The 21,146-nt window shown below is 35.8% G+C and overlaps 1 protein-coding gene across 2 annotated transcripts in view; it reads left to right on the top strand.

Moving 5' to 3' along the window:
* PIK3C2G (phosphatidylinositol-4-phosphate 3-kinase catalytic subunit type 2 gamma) overlaps positions 1 to 21,146 on the top strand; it is a 353,351-nt gene that overhangs the window by 44,035 nt on the left and 288,170 nt on the right. For both annotated transcript variants that reach the window (XM_065887110.1, XM_065887109.1), the window contains exons 8-10: positions 7,055 to 7,177; positions 11,190 to 11,223; positions 16,779 to 16,977. In XM_065887110.1, the coding sequence (XP_065743182.1) occupies positions 7,055 to 7,177; positions 11,190 to 11,223; positions 16,779 to 16,977 (356 nt within the window). The remainder of the gene's footprint in view (positions 1 to 7,054; positions 7,178 to 11,189; positions 11,224 to 16,778; positions 16,978 to 21,146) is intronic.

The following is a 21,146-nucleotide window of genomic DNA, read 5'->3' as shown; positions in this document are numbered from 1 at the left end:
TCCTAGTAGCCTCTAGTGCATTGTCTCCAAAATTTTATTTAAATGCCAAGTAGGACCTTAAGAGACAGTTCGCAATGTCTACCACTGATGACAAACCTACACTAGGATCTAGTAACTGATGAACTAAATGTAAACCAGATGGATCTGGATTGAGAAAAATCTATTCATGCTTCAAAATGTAGTTTGGCTCCATGAAATATCTGCCTGGTGTGAAATGATCTAAAAGCCTCCAAACCCTTTACCATCAAGCCCATGGCTCAGAGGATGTACCAACTAGATAATCAGAAAAATATAGCACCTCTATTATTCAGGTATAAGTAATTCAATGAGGAAGGCAGAATAATTCTTAACTCACACTTTCCTCTCCTCAAGACCAAAATCCAACAACATTTAGCCTCAAGAGAGAGACCAAAAATTCCATTTATAAGGAGAAAGAAAGGGGGTACCTAGGAATCTGATAATATATATTTACTTTTTTAGAACTGAAGCTTTCTTAGTAACAAGCAGATCAATTGTTGGATTTTCAGAAGTTTTGATATCAAACATAATTTAATCAGAGTGGCAGTAAAGACAGAATTTAGGAGCAGAGATTCTGAAGTCAGGTAAACATATTTGCAAACCCTCTGCCACTAGGGAAGCTTTTATGCAGCCATCCTTGAGTTTATATTATTCATCACTAGAGTGAAGATAATAAAATAATGTGATGATTTTTTAAAATTAACTGAACAGTAGATGTAATGTGCTTAATATTTTATAGTGGCTGGAAGATAAAAAATGTTCAAGAAAAGATAAGTACAAGTGTTATTTTATTGCTATTAGAGTTGTTATTTTTAACACTATCACTAAAGTATAGGATCTAGAAGAAAAATGTCACAAAACTGATTTGCGTTCACAACAGAATATAAGAGGTGGGAAAGGAGTAAAAAAATCATAAGAAGAAAATAGGGTGAAATGAATTGCTAACAAGGACCAGCTGAAAGGTCACAAAAGGAGAAGTCAAAGACATGAAGGAGAAAAAGTCAGGTTACAAGGGAAATAAAACACCTTTGCAGAACTGGAACCTACTTTAGCAGAAATAAAGGGCAGACTGAAACATTGCCAGACATGAAGAAGAAGAAAACTGAAAGATCTTCAATAAGGAAGATAATCACTAACCAACATAATCTGCATTCCTAGTGAGATACAGAATTAAAGGTTTTTGTCAAAAAAAGAACATGATCTGATGATTTAAGATTTGTGCAGTGAATTATATAATATATGAAGAACATACACACACACATACCCATTAAAGGACTAAGCAGACTATCTTATTACACAATAAGTTTGGTACAAAATATTGCCAATATCATAGGATCTGCTTTTACACCACTTCATATCTCTTTTCTTCTACATAAGAGATATCCTTTGGTGAAAAGCCATGTTGTAGCTTTTCTTTGCCATTTCAGCACCAAACTATGCATCCATTATCAAGACAGGCACCCCAAAGATATTTCAGATTCAGTTCCACGCCACCAATATAAAGTAAATATGGCAATAAAATGAGTCACATGATTTTTTTGGTTTCCCAGTGCATATGAAAGTTATGTTTACACTATACTGTGGTCTATTAAGTGTGTAATAGCATTATGTCAAAAAACCCCCACAATGTACATACCTTAGTTAAAAAATAATTTATTGCTTAAAAAATGTCAACCATCTTCTGAGCCTGCAGTGAGTTGTAATCTTTTTTGCTGATGGAGGAGCCTGCCTTGATGTTGACAGCTGCTGACTGATCAGGGTCGTGGTTGCTGAAGGTTGGAGTGGCAGTGGCAGTTTCTTAAGACAACAATGAAGTCTGCCACATTAATTGATTCTTCCTTTCATGAACGATTTCTCTGTGGCATGCAATGCTGTTTGACAGCATTTTACCCATAGTAGAACTTCTTTCAAAATTGGAGTCAATTCCTCTCAAACCCTACCACTGCTTTATCAACTAAGTTTATTTAATATTCTAAATCCTTCATTGTCATTTCAACAATCTGCACAACATCTTCACCAGGAGTAGATTCCATCTCAAGAAACCACTTTCTTGGCTCATCCATAAGAAGCAACTCCTCATCTGTTCAGGTTTTATCATGAGATTGCAGCAATTTAATCCCACCTTCAGGCTCCACTTCTATATCTAGTGCTCTGGCTGTTTCCACCACATCTGCCGTTACTTCTTCCACTGAAGTCTTGAACTCCTCAAAGTCATACATGAGGGTTGGAATCAACTTCTTGATTCCAACTCCTATGAATGTTGGAATCCTATGAATGTTGATATTTTGACCTTTTCTTTTGAGTCACAAATGTTCCTAAGGGCATCTAGAATGGTGAATCCTTTCCTGAATGTTTTCAATTGACCTTGCCCAGATCCATCAAAGGAATCACTATCTATGGCAACTATAGCTTACAGAATGCATTTCTTAAATAATAAGACTTAAAAGTCAAAATTACTCCTTGATCCATGGGCTGCAGAATGGATGTTGTATAAGCAGATATGTAAACGACATTAATCTCACTGTACATCTCCATCAGAGCTCTTGACCATATGCATAATATCAATATTTTGAAAGGAATCTCTTTTTCTGAGCAGTAGGTCTCAACAGTGGGCTTAAAATATTCAGTAAACCATGTTGTAAATAGATATACTGTCATCCAAGCTTTTTTGTGCCATTTATAGAGCACAGGCAGAGTAGATTTTGCATAATTCCTAAGGGCCCTAGGATTTTCAGCATGGTAAATGAGCACTGGGTTCAACTTAAAGTCACCAACTGCATTAGCCCCAAACAAGAGAGTCAGCCTGTCCTTTGAAGCTTTGAAACCAGGCATTGACTTCTCCTCTTTAGCCATGAAAGTCCTATGTGGCTTCTTTTTCCAAGAGAAGGCTGTTTTGTCTACATACATTGAAAATCTGTTGTTTAGTGTAGCTACCTTCATTAATTACCTTAACTAGATCTTCTGGATACCTTGCTGCAGCTTCTACGTCAGCAATGCTGCTTCATCTTGTACCTTTATGCTATAGAGACAACTTCTTTCCTTAAACCTCATGAACCAAGCTCTGCTAGCTTCAAACTCTTTTTCTGAAACTTCCTCACCTCTCTTAGCTTTCTTAGAATTGAAGAGTTAGGGCCTTGTTCTGGATTAAGCTTTGGCTTAAGGGAATGCTGTGGCTGGTTTGATCTTCTATCCAGACCACTGCAACTTTCTTCATGTCAGCTATAAGGCTGTTTCGATTTCTTATCATCCCTATGTTCACTGGAGTAGCACTTTTAATTTCCTTCAAGCACTTTTCCTTTGCATTTACAACTTGGTTAACTGTTTGGTGCAAGAGACCTAGCTTCTGGCGTGTCTCCGCTTTCGACATGCTTAATGTCAAATGGTATCTTCACTAAGTGTAATCATTTCTAGCTTTTGATTTACGGTGGGAGATATGCAACTCTCCCGTTCACGTGAACACTTAGAGGCTATTATAGGGTTATTAATTGGCGTAATTTCAAAATTTTTGTGTCTCAGGGAAGAGGGTGGCCCAAGGAGAGGGAGACAGATAGGGGAACAGCCAGTAAGCAGAGCAGGCAAAACAGTATGTATAAATTAAGTTTGCCATCTTATATGGGTGAGGTTCATGGTGCCCCAAAACAATTACAATAGTAACATCAAAGATTACTGATCACAGGGCTTCCCTGGTGGCGCAGTGGTTGAGAGTCCGCCTGCCGATGCAGGGGACACGGGTTCATGCCCCAGTCCGGAAAGATCCAACATGCCACGGGGCGGCTAGGCCCATGAGCCATGGCCGCTGAGCCTGCCCGTCCGGAGCCTGTGCTCCGCCACAGGAGAGGACACAACAGTGAGAGGCCCGTGTACCACAAAAAAAAAAAAAAAAAAAAAAAGATTACTGATCACAGATCACCATAACAAATACAACAATGAAAAGTTTGAAATATTGCAAGAATTACCAAAATGTGACACAGGGACATGAAGTGAGCAAATGCTGTTGGAAAAATGGCACCAATAGACTTGCTCAATGCAGGGTTGCCACAAACTTTTCATTTGTAAAAAAATGCAATATCTGCAAAGTGCAATAAAGTGAAACATAATAAAATGAGGTATGCCTGTTTAAGGTTTAGGTTTCCTTTTTAATGTACCTAAATGGAATCAAACTATATGTACTTTTTGTGCCCCGTATTTTTCACTCAATATCGTTTTTGTGATCTATCCTTTTGAACTATTTTCATTACTGTACATTATTCAATTAGATTAGCAAACTTCAACTTATCTATTCTACTGTTGATGTACATTCAAGCTAATCTCAGGGGGTTTTCTAGGGTACATAACTAGGGCCATAGACTTACAAGATAATACCAAACATTTAATTTGGTCATACACATTTCACAATATATAAGAGTTCCCATTGCTTTATTTTCTCACCAATGTATGGTATAGTCCAACTTTTAAAAATTTTGCCTACATGAGGTATATGTAATGAGATATTATTTCAGTTTTAATTTTTATTTTGCTGACTACTAATACCTTCATAATTCTTTACTCTTTTTAAACATAACATCAAACTGTATACTTTCTATCTTACTTTCATTATGATGTCATATTTATTAAATCAACTTTCTTGAAGTTTAATTTATATATATAAAATAAAATACACTCATGTAAACTGTATACTTTGACTAGTTTTGAAAATGTATATACCTATATAACCACCATGAAAAACAAGATATAAAACATTTCCGTTACAAAAAAAGTGCCCCATTACTTACCTGAAGTAAAAACCCTGCCATCCTAGACATCATGGAACTGAAGATTTACTTTCTCTCAATATGTATTTCTTTTACCTGATCTCCAGTAGAATTTTACTAGAAGTGACAAGCGGTAAGAGCAGAATCCTTGCCTTCTTGTTAAACTTAGAAAGTTAGTCTTTCACCACTGAGTATGATGTTATTCGGAAGTTACATGGTTATGGCATGAAGTCAGTTGATCCTTGCTAGGTTGAAGAAGTTTCCTTCTACTCCTAATTAGCTAAGAGTTTATACCATAACTGGGTGATGAATTTTATCAAATGCTTTTTCTGTATCTATACAGATGGACATATGACTTTTTTCATTTATTCTTCTCAAATTTTAAAAATATCCTTGCATTATTGGCATAAACCACACTTTGTAACAATTTAGAACCCTTTCTACATATTTCTGGTTTCAATTAGCTAATATTTTGTTAAGGATATTTGCATTTGTATTTATGAGACATCAGTCTATACTTTTCTTATAATGTTGTGGCTTGATTTTAACATTGGAGTAATTAATGCTGGCTTTATAAAATAAGTTGAGAAATATACCCTCTGACTCTGACTCTGTATTCTGAAATAATTTGAGTAGATTTGGTTTTATTTCTTCCTTAAATATTTGATAAAAATCACCAACGAAACCATCTGTTTGGAGTTTTACTTATAAGAAGGATTTTATTATAATTTCAATTTCTTTGACATAGAATTATTTAAATTTTAAAGCCATAAATTTGCCTCTAAATTTTAGTGGCATCCCACAAATTCTGATATGTTGGCCATCATCTCTTTAAATATCTCTCTGCCCCATTCTTATCTTTCCAGAACTCTAAATGCATGTATGACTCTGACAGGTATTAGATAGTATGTTCTGGTTTTTATTCCCACTCTTTTTCCCCTTTGGTTTTGGTTAGGATCATTTCTCTTGACCTATCTTCAATTTCACTGATACTTTCCTTAGCTGTGTTCAATCTGCTGATGAGTTCATTGAAAGAATTCCCCATCTCTAATACCAAATATATTTTTATATTTCTATGGTTTCCATTTGACTCTTGTAGTTTCCATATCTCTGCTGAAATTCCCCACGTGTTCATGCATGTCGTCCACATTTTCCACTAGATCCTGTAATATGCTAATCATAGTTACTAAAAGTCCTTGTCTGATTGTTCTAACATCTGGGTTATATATTCTGTTACGCTTTTATTATGTAAAGTTGATAAATCTAGTCAAGATTTGAGCTTTGTGTTTTGTTGTTGCTATCATTATCGTCAGGGCACATCAGGCTTCAAACTCCTCCAGTGATTGGTTACTATTACCTGTACTTATATAGGGGGCCTGGAATACTAGCGACTTTTTCTCTGTTCCTGCTTCACCCTCAGCTTTCAACAGTCCCTGATTGCCTATGCCGCAGAGAAGATCTCTCGCAATACTTTTTTGTCTCTCCCCTAGCAGTGCTTTGCTCTTGTCTATTATTCAAAATAGACTCATTTTTGTAGTAGGGTAAAGGGAGTTCTGTGGTAATGATCAACCACAGCCTTAGGCAGACTGTTTTTGAGCCTCAAGATTGGAACTTTCTTAGCATTTCTGCCTCAAGAATGGAACTTTCTGGCAGCCAAACTGTCCCTTATATCTGTCATTAGTCTTGTACAGGACAGAGTTTTCTGCCCCTCCTCCGTGGTTTCTGACTGCTGATTGGTATCCATGTAGGATCTTGGACTCAAGACAGGTCTCCTGCCCCTACCCCAGGAGCAAAAGGTTTTTGTTTCTACCATTCTCTTATCAGCAATGGATCTTAACCCATGTCCTACCTCTCCCCCAGAAAGGTTTTGCTTTTGCTCCCCTGCTCAAAAAGCAAGAGATTTTTGCCTGGGGTCAGGGTCACAGAGGATTTCTATCTCTTCTAGTATCATCATTTTTTCTAGTATCATAAACCAGCAAATTAGAGCTTTTGCTTCTTGTGAGAGAAAGATCTACTGAATGAGATCTTTCACACCTCTCTCCCAGAAAGCTGATCAACTCCTACATACTGCACCTCTTTTGAAATAAACTCCATTTTGAAATCCTCCATTGGAATGACTGTGATTCTGGAATTGATAGAGCTGATGTGTTTTGAAAAGCCAACATTATTTATGATACAGATAAAATACATTAAAATATTATGGAGTGAAAGAGAGGTAGTTTAAAGATAAATTAGTGTCCCCTTGATTGCAATAAATTGTAAGATGTCAATCTTTTCATCTACAGCAAAATCTGGATAATATTATTGACGATGTTAAAAATATATGCATTGTTCTGGGATGTGTGGAGACCAAACAAATTACAGATGCTGTAAATGAACTAAATCTTATTCTTCAGAGAAAAGCAGAGGTAAATACAGTCATTTATTACACAGTAATTATTTTAAACCTAAGTTCAATAATTAATTAAGGAGAGTGAAAGACTTATGACTAACTAGCATATATGTGGTGTGTGAGTGTGTGTGGGTACATGTACATTTCAATCATTTGCGGGTAATGGAAACTTAATTCTATTATACCAAAAGGATTTAGTTAAATTAAAAGGAAATTTCTTATACCTTTGAAGTGTAACTACAATATAACCTTCAAGTGAGACTGAAATCAACTCTACAATCCTACCTAGATGAATATGCTTATATAATAATATTCACAGGCAAGCGTTTGTATAGTCTATTAATGGCTCTCATGCACACCAGAGTATGCAGATGTAAGCATCCATGCTCGCATGGACAAGCACATATGCAGGAAAGAAGAGATCAGTTCATGTGGTATTCTTTGCTGAATCTTCAAGGCACACTGCTTCTATGATCTCACATTCTGTGACGATTTCCTGGTTTTTCAGTTTAAAAAATGAGTACTATGTGATTGGTTTTTTAAATCTCAGAAATATGATGTAGATTATGTGTGATTATTGCCCAAGAAAAAGATTAGGACATCTGGTTACAACAAATCATTCAATCTTGTTATTAGTTTAGCACGTGATAAAGCCAAAAGATATGATGCTGCTGATAATAATAACTAATACTTGATAGTGCATTGCAATAATAGTTTCATTTACGTATTACTTCATTTCACTTCATTTTTATTTATTTCAACTCATCCTCACAGCAATACCTTGAAGTTGGTATTTTAAAGTTCATTTTAGAATTAAAATCTGATGCTTAGAGTGCTTGTGTACAGAGGGTTAATAAGTGGCAAAACAGAGATTTGAATCCAGGCCTCTATACACACTCCAGTACATATGAAACTTCATGAGAGAGTGATTGCATTCATTCATTATCTGGATGGATAGGAACAGCAGAGATTATATTACCTTGAATGTGCCAGCCTTGAAATTTCAAAAAGATATATTTAGAAAGTAGACAATTATACTAATATATATAAATCGCCATGCTTATTTTTTCAAATAGATGACTGATAAAAATCAGTAATTTCTTAATGTTGGACTTCCTATGTCTTATTATAATTAGAATTGTGGGTTTTTGCGATTAGATGTAATAATGAATATAGAAATTTAAATACCTTATTTGCATTACATGAACAGTGATAGTGATAACTAAGAAGCAAAAGAGTTATATCACCAAAAGATTTTCCAACACTTGAAGTTAATCGCCAGGATACCAAGGTAGTGAGAATTAACTTTCAACAAGGCATTCGTTTCTCTTAGATTATCACATTTTGGAGATATTACAAATACCTAGAGCTGATAATAAAACACAAAGAGCATAGGGTCACACAAAGATGATTTGAATTCAAGATCTACAACTTTCTAGATGAATATCCTTTGGAAAATTAATTCATTTCTCTAAGTTTCAGTTTTCCTCATCTCTAAAACAAAAAAGAAAACAGAATTTGAAGGGTTCTTGTGATATTAGAAATAACATTAATGAAGGGGCCAGATGATAGTGCATCTTGAATGAGAATCATTATTATTACTGGAAGTTGTAGGGATGACGCTGGTGGTAGTTTTTTAGACTCTTCCTCATGAGGACAAGATGAAAGTTTTAACTCACACAAGCACCACTTAGGACCCTCTTATCTCAGGGCCATTGGTTACAGCCAGCTTCACAACAAATATGAGCCTTTGCTAGAGTAGGAGACCAGCTGTATAAATGTGCACACATGTCTTTCCATCTGTTAAGACCACTTGGTTGTTCTTCAATTTTTATGTCCTGCTCTTGGTGAATCAGTAGAAACAAACTGATCAAAGAAGGAGGAAAATCTAATTTTAGGATGAAGCACTTCAAATGCTGTTAAACTAGTACTAGCTATAAAAAGCTTTACCTTTAAACATTCATTTTCTGAAACTCCCTAAAAGAATGAAAATGACAATTTTCTCAGAAATATCAAACTTTCAATATATCTGAAGCCAAAAGAATCCTTCAAGGAGAAACTAAGTATTGATATTTCCTAGGAAAGCTATGAACAATTATAATTATCAAGAGAAGCTCATATTCATATTGAACTTTTCTTATATACTTATGAGCAGTAAATTGTATGTGATTATTCATGCATAGAAATGAAGAAAAAAGTTGACAATTAATAGTTTTATTCCATATATGTCAATGGCCAAAGTAAATAGTTCAATATCTCCAAATAAATGTCTACCCCAGATTCTACTTATTTTGAGGACACTTTAAAAGTTCACATATCTCACATCATTCAGATTTTTTCTCCATCCATTTTTCCATCCTATCTTAACTATAGGCCCACCTATACAAGAAAATTGGCACGAATAATAAGTAACTTTTACAGAATTTGTGCATTAACCAACTGTGGCTAATAATGCCAAAGTCGTTCAATCTATCCACCCACCGTAAACCTAAGATTAAAGAAATACTGAGAAATATGTCTTCTGCCAACAAACTCAAAATTCAGAAGCTTTCCTTTTTTCTTGGCTGCATTTTTTGGTAAGAGACTATTTCCTGCCATACATGGAAGTAATTAAGTATTTATTAAATGTAAGTTTTGGCAAAATGAAAAATTGTATCACAAATGCAGTTGTACTCTGTCTACTGCATGCTCCCACTCAGCACTGTAAACAATTTTCCATCCTCAGAATTATATTCCAGAAGCTCACATATTTCCATTAAATACACAATAAATGAACTACAAAATAAAAAATACGGTCTTACACATTGTGCTGTAGGTGGATGTCATGGTGATCTTAAAATACTAGTTTACATTTCTGAATAAACTGAATTCTAGTTAAGTCATGCTGACATGTTTAATAGTCTCACCCACATGGCTGGGGTAAAGATCTTATGTGTAGTTGTTAAGCCCAGTGGTTGAAACTATGCTCAGGTGAAATATTTTACCTAAGAGAAATGCTTCTGAAAAGGTTCATGTGAATGATGCTTTTAAGTGAAAAGTTGTATGTAAATTTAATTACATTCTAAACACTACAGAAGTGTTTTCTCTCTAAAAGGAATACTGTAGCAAGTTCTTTGTTACAGGAAAATGATTACTCCCTAGTTTATTTGTTTGAAAATCCAGCTTTTCATTAATTGGATTTCCTTAAAAGCAAACTTGTCAAAGCAAAATATTAAAAAAATTTAGTGTCAATTAAAATGGATCTTATTAGAAAACTGAATTTGCTTTTGGACTGAAACGTCATTTCTAATGAACCTGTGAATCACCTACCTTATACAGTTTTCATGATAATAAAGTTATAACCAGTAAATACTAAACCACTAAAGTAATTCCAGGCCTACAATAGAGATAAACATAAACAAACAAGCAAACAAACAAAACCACCAAGCTAATGTATATGAACTTAAATGACAACAAAAATTTCAGACAGTATTTTTTTAAAATTCAGGATATGATCTCAAGTGTTTGACTATCATTTTTTTAACCCTAAAAAATAAAGGAAACTATATAGTGAATCTATATGATTTTGCACCCTTCCATCCAGTCTTCTTTCTGTGCTGCCCAAAGCTTGTATCTGAAGTGACAGCTAAAATAAGAACTGGACACACTAAACAAAGAGAATTACAGATCTTTTATATTAAAAGTTTAGTCACTGCTGTGGAAGGGGGATTGACTTTAGGCTATATCTGTAGAACTGTTCTAATAATACTAAAAAAAGGCTGAGCTTATGCTAAAGATTTCTTTTTTTTTTTTCCTGAATCAAATAACCTAGATTGCTGATTACAACAGTCAGAAGGCTTTTCTTTCATTTTACAATTTAGATTTCCTCTGTTTAGTAAGCAACATTGATATATGACACTAATAAATACATTTTCTTTTTATCATGCCAGAGAAATTTCTGTATGTAGACTTTGGATATTATTGGTTTGGTTTCCCAAATTTGTTTTCTGAATAACAAGTGTATCTTTGGACCTGTTTTTCTTTTTCAGAATTTTCATCAAAATTCAGAAACTTCAGCAAAAGGTAAAACATACATGCATACTAAACAAATTATAAAACCAAAAATAATTTATATTTTTCAATTTTTCTCCAAATATTATAACACACACCAAAAGAATACTTTTGAGGGAAAAAATGCTTTGTTAAAACTTTATTTACTGATGGAAGTGATTATTCTGCAATTGAATAAAAATCCACACTCCCTAAACTTTTGGCCTCAGGTTTTTTAAAAATAGGGCAAGTCAAGAGAGCTATAAAAATTAAAGGAATACTGAAAATATCCTTACAACAATTCCAAGAAATGATAAAATTTTATTTAGCTAATTATATCTTGAAGTAAGAGAAGTCAGAAATGCAGCAGATGTCTTTCTTCAAAGTCACAAATTTCAAATTTAAATTCAAGTTCTATTTGAAAGACCAATTTAACATAACAGGTAGGAGGATTGGTTCTGGAATAATTAGTATTCACAGAAGCTCTGAGCCTACAAAACTGCAAGCCACAGGAGGACTTTGCCTCTGTAGAAAAGAGCAGACTTTGACAGTGTGGTGTAGAGGAATCAGGCAGAACTGGTTTTGAATCCCCACTCTGCCCACTTTTTGACTCTGATCGTAAAGAAGTAAACTCTTTGATCCTCAGTCTTCCTAATATGCATAAAAGATAGGATAGTATGTAAAGTGCAGGGTGTGGTCAGGGTTGTTCTTGTTTGCACAGGCAGATGGTATTTGGCTTATGAACACTTATGAGTATCTTTAAGGAAATGGTCTGACTCACAGATGTTCAACTAACACCCCTGGATTCAAAGGTGACAGTGAAGCACAAATGATAACCCCAATCTGCCCTCCACACCCTTAGTGGTTTTCAATAGAAAGTTATGTACAGAGCGATAGCCCCTCAACTCTATTCCCACCACTCAAAAGAAGACATTCAATTACATGGGAAGAACTCCCCCACTTCACATCACAGAGGAAAATGGGACAGCAAAGGATATGGGACAAAAAAATCTGTGCTAATGCAAAAATCTAGGCATTCATAAAACTCCAGAACACCACAGAATAAGGGGAGAGATAGACACCCCCTAACAATGTTTCTAACACAGAGTCCAAGTGAAAGTGCAAAGTGAACAAGCTGGAGGTATGCCTATATGAAACTGGCCCTTTCTTCCTTTCTATTAGGAATGCTGGAATAAAATCCCCTCATCCCATGTTCCTCAGGGGATGGGATATGAGATCTCACAAAACTGCACAGAAATGTTCCCAGGGACTTATATTCTATGCTAAGTCATCACAGAGAAGGAATTAATTCTATGGATTAAAAATTCCCATCCACAGCTCTCATAAGCTTTTGATAAATCAGAATTCTCATTCTGTAAGATAAATATATTTTTTTCTAATATTTTATTATGTAGAAGCACCTTACAGCAGTTTATGGAGCAGAAAGAAAGAGTTTGCTGAAATGACAGCAAAATGAAATGAACATTTGCCAGCATATACATGCAGTTGCTTTCTATTCGGGTACTCTGAAATAAAATTCTAGAACACTCTTTACACAAAATGTTGATCCAACAATAAGCCACTATTATTGATGATTCTTATACTTAATATTCTTATTGATTAACCTCAATATACCTTGAAGCTGACAGGTTTGATCATACCTGTGCTCTACACCAGTGGTGAACAAATCTGGTACGCTGCCTGTTCGTGTGAACAAAGTTTTTTTTGGAACATGAAAAAAAACCCATATTTTAATGCAGACCATGTCTGCAAGGAAAGTACAGCCTTCATTGGACACAAGAAGCATTGGACATAGGATGTGACAAACAGTAACGCTACAGAGACCATTTTCCTTTCAAATGTACACTAGAATAAAGTCATGTACTCTTACCACTTCATTTCCAAAAAAAACCAAAACAGATTCTAATTAATGCATTTTAATTGCCTATATATTGTCATTGTTTCTTTATTTCCTGATAACTATAACTCTTTTCTCATTGCAAAATCAGGTGTGATAAGTATTATTTCTCCATATTTCACCACCAAGCCCAGTACTTTGAGTCCTTAATACATTTCTGATGATATCTGAAATGCATTTTTCACCCAGAGTACTGGGAGTAAAGCATAATGCATAAGCACACATCCCTATACTACCTCAAAGACGCAAATTATAACCTAAAATTGTATTTCAGCACAAAAAGTAAAGAGTAGAGTTTGAGTAATTATCCAAATAATTAAGATTCTCCAAAATGTGTGCTGGAGCTTGAATTAATGAGATCTCTCACTCAAGTTTATGATTTGTGTATTCATTTGCACAAGATTGGGAATTATTAACGAGAAGTTGGTGCTTCCTGCTTCAGAGTACCAACAGCACAATCTGGGGACTGGAGAAACAAGATGTTTCTATAAATTTATAATTCTCTGCCTCCTGTTGTTCAGGAGAATCCCTGTTCGTTGGCCTCCAGAGTTTGAGGAGGCCTCTTTAAAGACTATTTTTATGCTGCTTTACTCTTCTGTTTCATTAATTGCTACTGCTGATTTCTCAGAGAATTTTAATTACAGCTCTTTCACTCTGCTTGTCACCTCAGGCTGTTTCAACAAAGGACACAATTTTAGAAATACAGCAAATAAGGAAAATTTGGCCATCTCATGAATTTTGTACAAATTTATAATAACTGTGTTGAACAACAACAACATGTTTAATTAGGGGCAGAGCTACTGAGGGACAGGATGTGGGAAGAAGCTCCATGCTGAAGCTGGCCTCTTTCCTGAGTATCCAAACGCCTGGGCACTGGAACACTGCAGACTGTTGGAGGAAACATAAAGCTCTTCCTGCTATTTTCTTTTCAAACCAACTAGGAACCAAAAAGCAATTTATGCTTGTAAACTACTTACGAGAAAGTGCACGTGTTTGAAAAAACAGCAGTACTGTGTGATTTGACACTGAACATGACTACGCCAAATCTGTGACCTGTTCCGTTCCTAATCTTAATGGACATTTCTGTTTCTATAACTTAAAATATGAAAACCTTTAAATATGGTACAGTGAATAAACACATTATGTGAATTAAAAAAAACCAGAACTTAGGAACATAAGTTTTAAGGATGTGCTTACTTGTTCTCTCAACGTCTCCTCAGCTTCCCAGGGTTCGGCCACCTCGCTCTCCTGGGCTGTGGCCCCGGGGGGACTCGGAGCTGCACGTGGCCCAGCCTCCCGCGGGGCTGGTAGCGGGGCTGGGTGGTGGAGCCCCGCCCCGGGCCTGGCGTCAAGGGCCCCACCTGGGAGAGGTGAGCACCACTAGCCTTGCTCAACCTGTGGAAGAAGAGCCTGCAATCTGGAGAAGAAGAACTGGTGTTCAGGCTGGACCACTACGAAGCCAAGGCCACGCGGCACATCTTCCTCATCAGACACTCCCAGTACCAAGCGAACGCCTCCCTGGAAAGAACCGCCCTTTGACCCCCCGAGTCGTGAACCGGAAGTACTAACTGGCCTGGGACTCACCAAGCTCGGAGTTGAAGTTTAATAAAATCGTCCGTCCGTCTGTGACCAGCGCTATAGAAACCGCCAACAGCATCACCGAACACCTGCCAGGCGTCTGGAAATTCTGCACAGCCCTGCTGGGGGGAAGGCGGCCCGTTGAAGCCGACCCGCCCGGGTCTCGCGGGAAACGGAGGCTGTGCGGAATCACGAGACTGAGCTCGGATGCCGGCCGACTTCTGGGGCTGCATCCATGGGCGGACGGCGAGCATCTTCAGCCGCTACACCTTGAGCGGGCGCGGCCGTTCCCTCCACAGGCGGGCCCCGCGCATCCCTCCGCCTCGGCCGCATCACCCACCCGGCGGTCCCGCCCGAAGGCCGAGGAGCTGTCCGGACGCTCGGGGACACGGCCTTCAGGCCTCCGGACCGAAGGCGGACCCTCTGAGGGCCGCCTCGAGGGGCCGCTCTCCTCCTCAGCCCTGCGCCCAGCTACCTGCGTGGGAGCCGGCGATGACACGGTTTCTCCCCTCTGACTTCCCCTCATGGGCTGTACTGCCGTTTCGTTTCATTTCTCCAGGACAAGGCGTCGGAAAAGTAGAAATATCTAAAATTCGGCATATCAGTACATATTTCTGGTCCAGGATGGAAAAGGGAACGTTCAGGTCGTATCTTTGGCAGGGTTTTCTGCGTCACTCTCATCTAACAAGACGCACCTGTGGGGTTTAAGGAGGCCCTTTTGGGGGGATTGGACGAGGCCTGATGTATCAAGGGGTCTTGGTCATGACCACAGGAGCCTTGCGACCCCCGACCCTCGAGACTTCGTCAGCAAAGACAGGCACGGGTGACTCAGGAGCAAGAGGGCGCCAGAGCTTCCATTCATGACACTTCACAAATTTATACATTCACCTAAGACCCTTTGTCACTTAAATATGTGTCAAAGATTTTCCTCTTCTAGGTTAAAAAAAATAATTTTAAAACATAATTTTTATATTTGAGATTATTCATTTAACTTCTAAAACATTACAGTTGAATATTAAAAATCATTTCAAGTCGTGAGCATTTTTATGATTATCGGCCTTCACTCATTCACTACTGCATACAAAATACCAGCAGTGGGTGTTATTCACTGGCCCCATTAAGAGTCTGACAGTGAATCCTACCCCAGGATGACGTTCGTCATCCTCATAACCTTCTCCATTGTCATGGCGCCATCTTTCCTGCTTTGGATCAGAGTCCACCAGTTCTGCCTGGTCCATTTCATCAGCCTCTTCTGCTTCCTTCCCCTCAGAGAGGAGTTTTTCCAGCAAAGCTTCTATTGGGAGAGAGAACACCATTCTCAGAAAAATTTACCTTAAATTCGATGATTAAGGGACACTTTTCATGTGCTCTACAGTAAATTGGCATGCCTTCATTTAGCAGACGCTTGGAAACTCCTGGCCTCTGTACTTAAACAATTTTATTCATTTTTTTTTTCCTTCATGACAAGTCACTTCTGGGAATAATCAATAGACTCCCTTTAAATAACTAATGGTAAAACTCAAGTAAGGCTTTGATTTTGAAGAAATGTAGTAAATATCATAAATCTTTCACATTAAACTTATTTCAGATCCCAGCCATGTACTAATACCATTCTCTTTTTATAGCAGCACAATGTATATGATTAGTGTTCAGTTAATGGCAAACATCATAGCATAATCAAACTTATTATGATTAATTTTTTAGATGGAGTTTGTTTAAAGTACTTATAAGCCATGTAGATAACATGTACCTTGTCTGAAAATTAATTCTAAACAATAATAATCTAAAACAAAAATATTGCAAATTACAGTTGATCAGAATGCCAAATTAATAACCCAAAACTCTGACTTGTGATTAAAGGTTGTGCTTCCCAAATTTCTGCAACTAAAGATATGAAAGCTTATTAACTATCTGTACTACTAGCAGCTAACCCAGGCTGCATACAGAGGCACAGATGGCTAATTGGCTTCAGCTGGTAGAGGGTCATTTAAAATAAATTTTGTTATAAAAATTTTCAAAGCTGTAACAGATGATTTTATGATAAATATTGCCCTTCACAGATGACCTGACTTCTATCCCTTTCCCCACCTAGGTTTGATAGAAAGAGTGACAACTGAACTATCTACCTCCATCTACCACCTAATTGATATCTATTGCAGCAGCTTTTATGCAGATTTCCAGCCTCTAAATGCACCTGTGCATAGTGTTTCCTGCATAAATCTGGGGCTCCATTCCCACCTTAGCTTCACAGTGTATGCAGCCCACAATATTCCAGAGACCTGGGTGCACAGGTAAGTAATGATGAGTTTTTTGCAAAAGGGTTAATTAATTTTGTGTAGCTTCTAATTGAGTATAATTTGCCTTGTTCTTATTTGCAGGAGCAAATATTTTATTTTGAAATTTAATCAGCATGGATTTATCCATATTCTTAAAATCATTTACAACTTTATTTCCAGTGCACATTCCTTTTCCCTCAAGTCTTCTCCCATTCTCCATATTAAAAATAACTGCATGTTGTCCATGTATCATTATGGAAACAGAAAATGCTCATCCTACTTAGTGATTGCCCTAAATTTTTCATTTTTTATGTTTGAGTTTAAATGACTAATGCCAATTAACACAGAGCAAGATAGCACACACACATACAGGGTGATGGGGAGTATTTAAAAATAGAAAAAAAGTCACTTTGATCTCTATCAAGTTGTGAGCAGTAAATATTTTGTGAGATTAGTACATTGATAAAGTGGGAATTAGCCAAGAGTTATTTGAGTTACAATAGAAATTAACCACATTTATGCATAGAACATCGCCAGATTTTAGGATGACTCTGTTATATAGTATTTTCTTGAATAACATAATTAGAGTAATATTATAATAATTTTTAAAAATTCCTTATGGATTAAATCTATAAGAAAATACTGATAAATCAATTAAAGTTGATAAGAGAATAGTAATTTTCTAATGGATTTATTGTACCCACTGCATTTAGCATCTCAAAGAAAGGCTAAAAGAAACAATTTTAGAAAAAAGAGAAATAATTTTTATCTTGGAGTGTATTTTTGCAAATAGCAACTGTACGAATATTTATAGAGTTAATTATAAAGGAAATTTTACCTTCATATGTAAAAAACCAAAACTCTATCATCTCTCTGTCTCACATATGCATTTCTTTAAAACCCATGGGAAAATTGTCTTATGCTTTTTCTTAATTTTATGAAGAATTTTAAGAGGCTGATGTATAATCTAACAAATTGCCACTCTAATGAATGTTCTCATAATTTTTAAATCATTACTATATCCTTATTAATTTTAATTCACATGGAAAAACTATGTAGCCAGATAAATACAGATAAAGCTATATGCATAGAGCATGTATTCAGTATTTATATATGGTGGGAAATTTAGTTCTGTTTATTTTTTCTATTCTCTGTTTTTTTTATCTCACATAATCTTTATTATTTTCTTTCTTTTAGCTTTGGGCTGAGTTTGTTCTTCTTTTTCTAGTTCTTTGAGTGTAAATTTAGATTATTGTGATCTTTTTTTTTAATTTTTAATTCTTTTTAAATTTTTTTTTAAATTTTCTTTTTTTAAAAAATTTTTATTGAAGTATAGTTGATTTACAATGGTTTGTTAGTTTCTGCTCTACAGCAAAGTGAATGAATTATACATATACGTATATCCACTCTTTTTTAGATTATTTTCCCATATAGGTCATTACAGAGTATTGACAAGAGTTCCCTGTGCTATACACTAGGTCCTTATTAGTTATCTATTTTATATATAGTAGTGTGTATATGCCAATCTCAATCTCCCAATTTATCCCTCCCCCACCAAGCTTTCCCCCCTGTTAACCATAAGTTTGTTTTCTACATCTGTGACTCTATTTCTGTTTTGTAAATAAGTTCATTTGTACCATTTTTTTAGATTCCACATATAAGCGATATCATATGATATTTGTCTTTCTCTGTCTGACTTACTTCACTCAGTATGATAATCTCTAAATCCATCCATGTTGCCGCAAATGGCATTATTTCGTTCTTTTTTATGGCTGAGTAATATTCACTGTATATATGTACCACATCTTCTTTATCCATTCATCTGTCAATGGACATTTAGGTTGCTTCCATGTCCTGGCTGTTGTAAATAGTGCTGCAGTGAACATTGGGGTATCTTTTCAAATTATGGTTTTGTCTGGATATATGCCCAGGAGTGGGATTGCAGGATAATATGGTAGCTCTATTTTTAATTTTTTAAGGAACTTCCATACTGTTCTCCGTAGTGGCTGTGCCAATTTACATTCCCAACAATATTCCCTTTTCTCCACACCCTCTCCAGCACTTATTGTTTGTAGATTTTTTGGTGATGGCCATTCTGATTGGTGTGAGGTGATACCTCATTGTAGTTTTGATTTGATGTTTCTTCTTTTAATGTAGGCATTTATTGCTTTAAACTTCTTTTTTTAGTACTGCTTTTGCTATATCTCCTAAGTTTTGGTATGGTATGTGTTCATTTTTATGTCTCAAGATATTTTCTAATTTCCTTTTTGATTTCTGTTTGACCCATTAGTTGTTCAAAAGTATTCATTTACTTATTCATCTCACTTATGTGGAATCTAAAAAACAAAACAAAACAAAATGAAAACAGACTCTCAGAGAACAAGTGGTTGCCAGAAGGGAGAGGTAGGGATGGGGGTGAAATAGGTGAGGGGGTTAAGTGGCATAAGCCTCCAATTATATAATAAGTAAGTCACTGAGATGTAATATACAGCATGAGGAATATGATCAATAACATTGTAATAACTTTTTTACCCATACAGATGGTTACTCAACTTATCATGGTCATCATTTCATAATGTATGCAAATATCAGATCATTATATATTACACCTGTAACTAACATAATATTGTACAACTATATATCAATAAAATAAAAAAGAGAAACTAAAAAGTGTTAATTCCCATTAATTTGAGAATTTTCCAATTTTATTTCTGCTACTGATTTCTACTTTTATTTTATTTTATTCATTCAGAAAATATACTTGGCATGATTTCAATTTTCTCACATTTGTTAAGACTTGTTTTGTGACCTATTTTGTGATCCATGTGCACTTGAGAAGAATGTGTATTGCCCTAAGCTTGGGTGGACTGTTGTATAAATATTTGTTAGGTTCATTTGGGCTATAGTATTATTCAAACCCTCTGTTTCTTTATTGGGCTTCTGTCTGTTTGTTCTATTCATTATAACCAATATTGAGATCTTCTGTTATTATTGTGTTGTTGTCTATTTCTCCTTTTCATTCTGTCAATGTTTGCTTAATATATTTGCTTCAATTTGGGGTGCATGTATATTTACAACTGTTGTATCCTCTTGATGAGTTGACCCCTTTATCATTATATAATGTCCTTGTCAGTTGTGACAGTTTTAACTTAAAGTCTATTTTGTCTTATATAAGTATGGCCACTGCTGCTCTCTTTTGATTACCATTTACATAGAATATCTTTTTCTGTCCTTTCACTTTCAGGGATGTCCTTAAATCTAAAGTACATCTCTTATAGACAGCGTATGGTTGGATCTTGTTTTCTAATTCATTCAGTTATGCTATGTCTTCTGATTATAGAATTTAATGTATATTTAATGTAATTAATGATAGGGAAGGACTTTCTATTTTCATTTTTTCATTGTTTTCTATCTTGTAGCATTTTTGTCCCTCTTTTCCTCTCTTGCCATTTCCCTTTGTGTTCTTTTGAGTTTTTGTAACGGCATACTTCAATTCCTTTCTTATTTTCTTTTGTTTATCTTCTATAGGTAGGTGTTTTCTTTGTGGTGACGATGGGCCTCACATAAAACATCTTATATTTAAAACACTGTTTTAAGCTGATAAGAACTTTAATCAGATACAAAAACTCTACTCTTTTCTTCTCCCCTCACCACACTTTATGTTACTGATATCACAAATGGCATCTTCTTATATTTTATATATTTTTATTATTAAAGTTTTTCCATACTTTGTCCATTATAGTCTGTCCAGAGTTAAAACTTGTTCATGTACCACCATTACAGTCTTACAGTATTCTGTATTTGTCTGTATATTTTTCTTTACCAGTAAGCTTTTATACTTTCATATGCTTTCGTGTTGCTGTCTAGCATCTTTTCATTTCAACTTGAAGGACTCCCTTTAGCATTTCATGTAAGTCAGGTCTAGTGCTGATGAACTCCCTCAGCTTTTTACCTGAGGAAGTATTTATTTTTCCTTCATTTTTGAAGGACTGCTTTGCCAGATATAATTATATTTTTTTCTTTCAGAACTTTGAATATATCATTTCCACTCCATCTGGCCTTTAAGGTTTCTGCTGAGAAATCTGCTGAAAAACTGATGAGATCTCTTTTATGTGGCAGATCACTTTTCTCTTGCTGCTTTGAAAATTCTCTCTCTGTCTTTGACTTTTGATGTTTGATTTTAA

Source organism: Phocoena phocoena, chromosome 11 (assembly GCF_963924675.1).
Source record: "Phocoena phocoena chromosome 11, mPhoPho1.1, whole genome shotgun sequence".
Lineage (NCBI taxonomy): Eukaryota > Metazoa > Chordata > Mammalia > Artiodactyla > Phocoenidae > Phocoena > Phocoena phocoena.
This window is presented reverse-complemented; position numbering and strand designations above follow the sequence as displayed.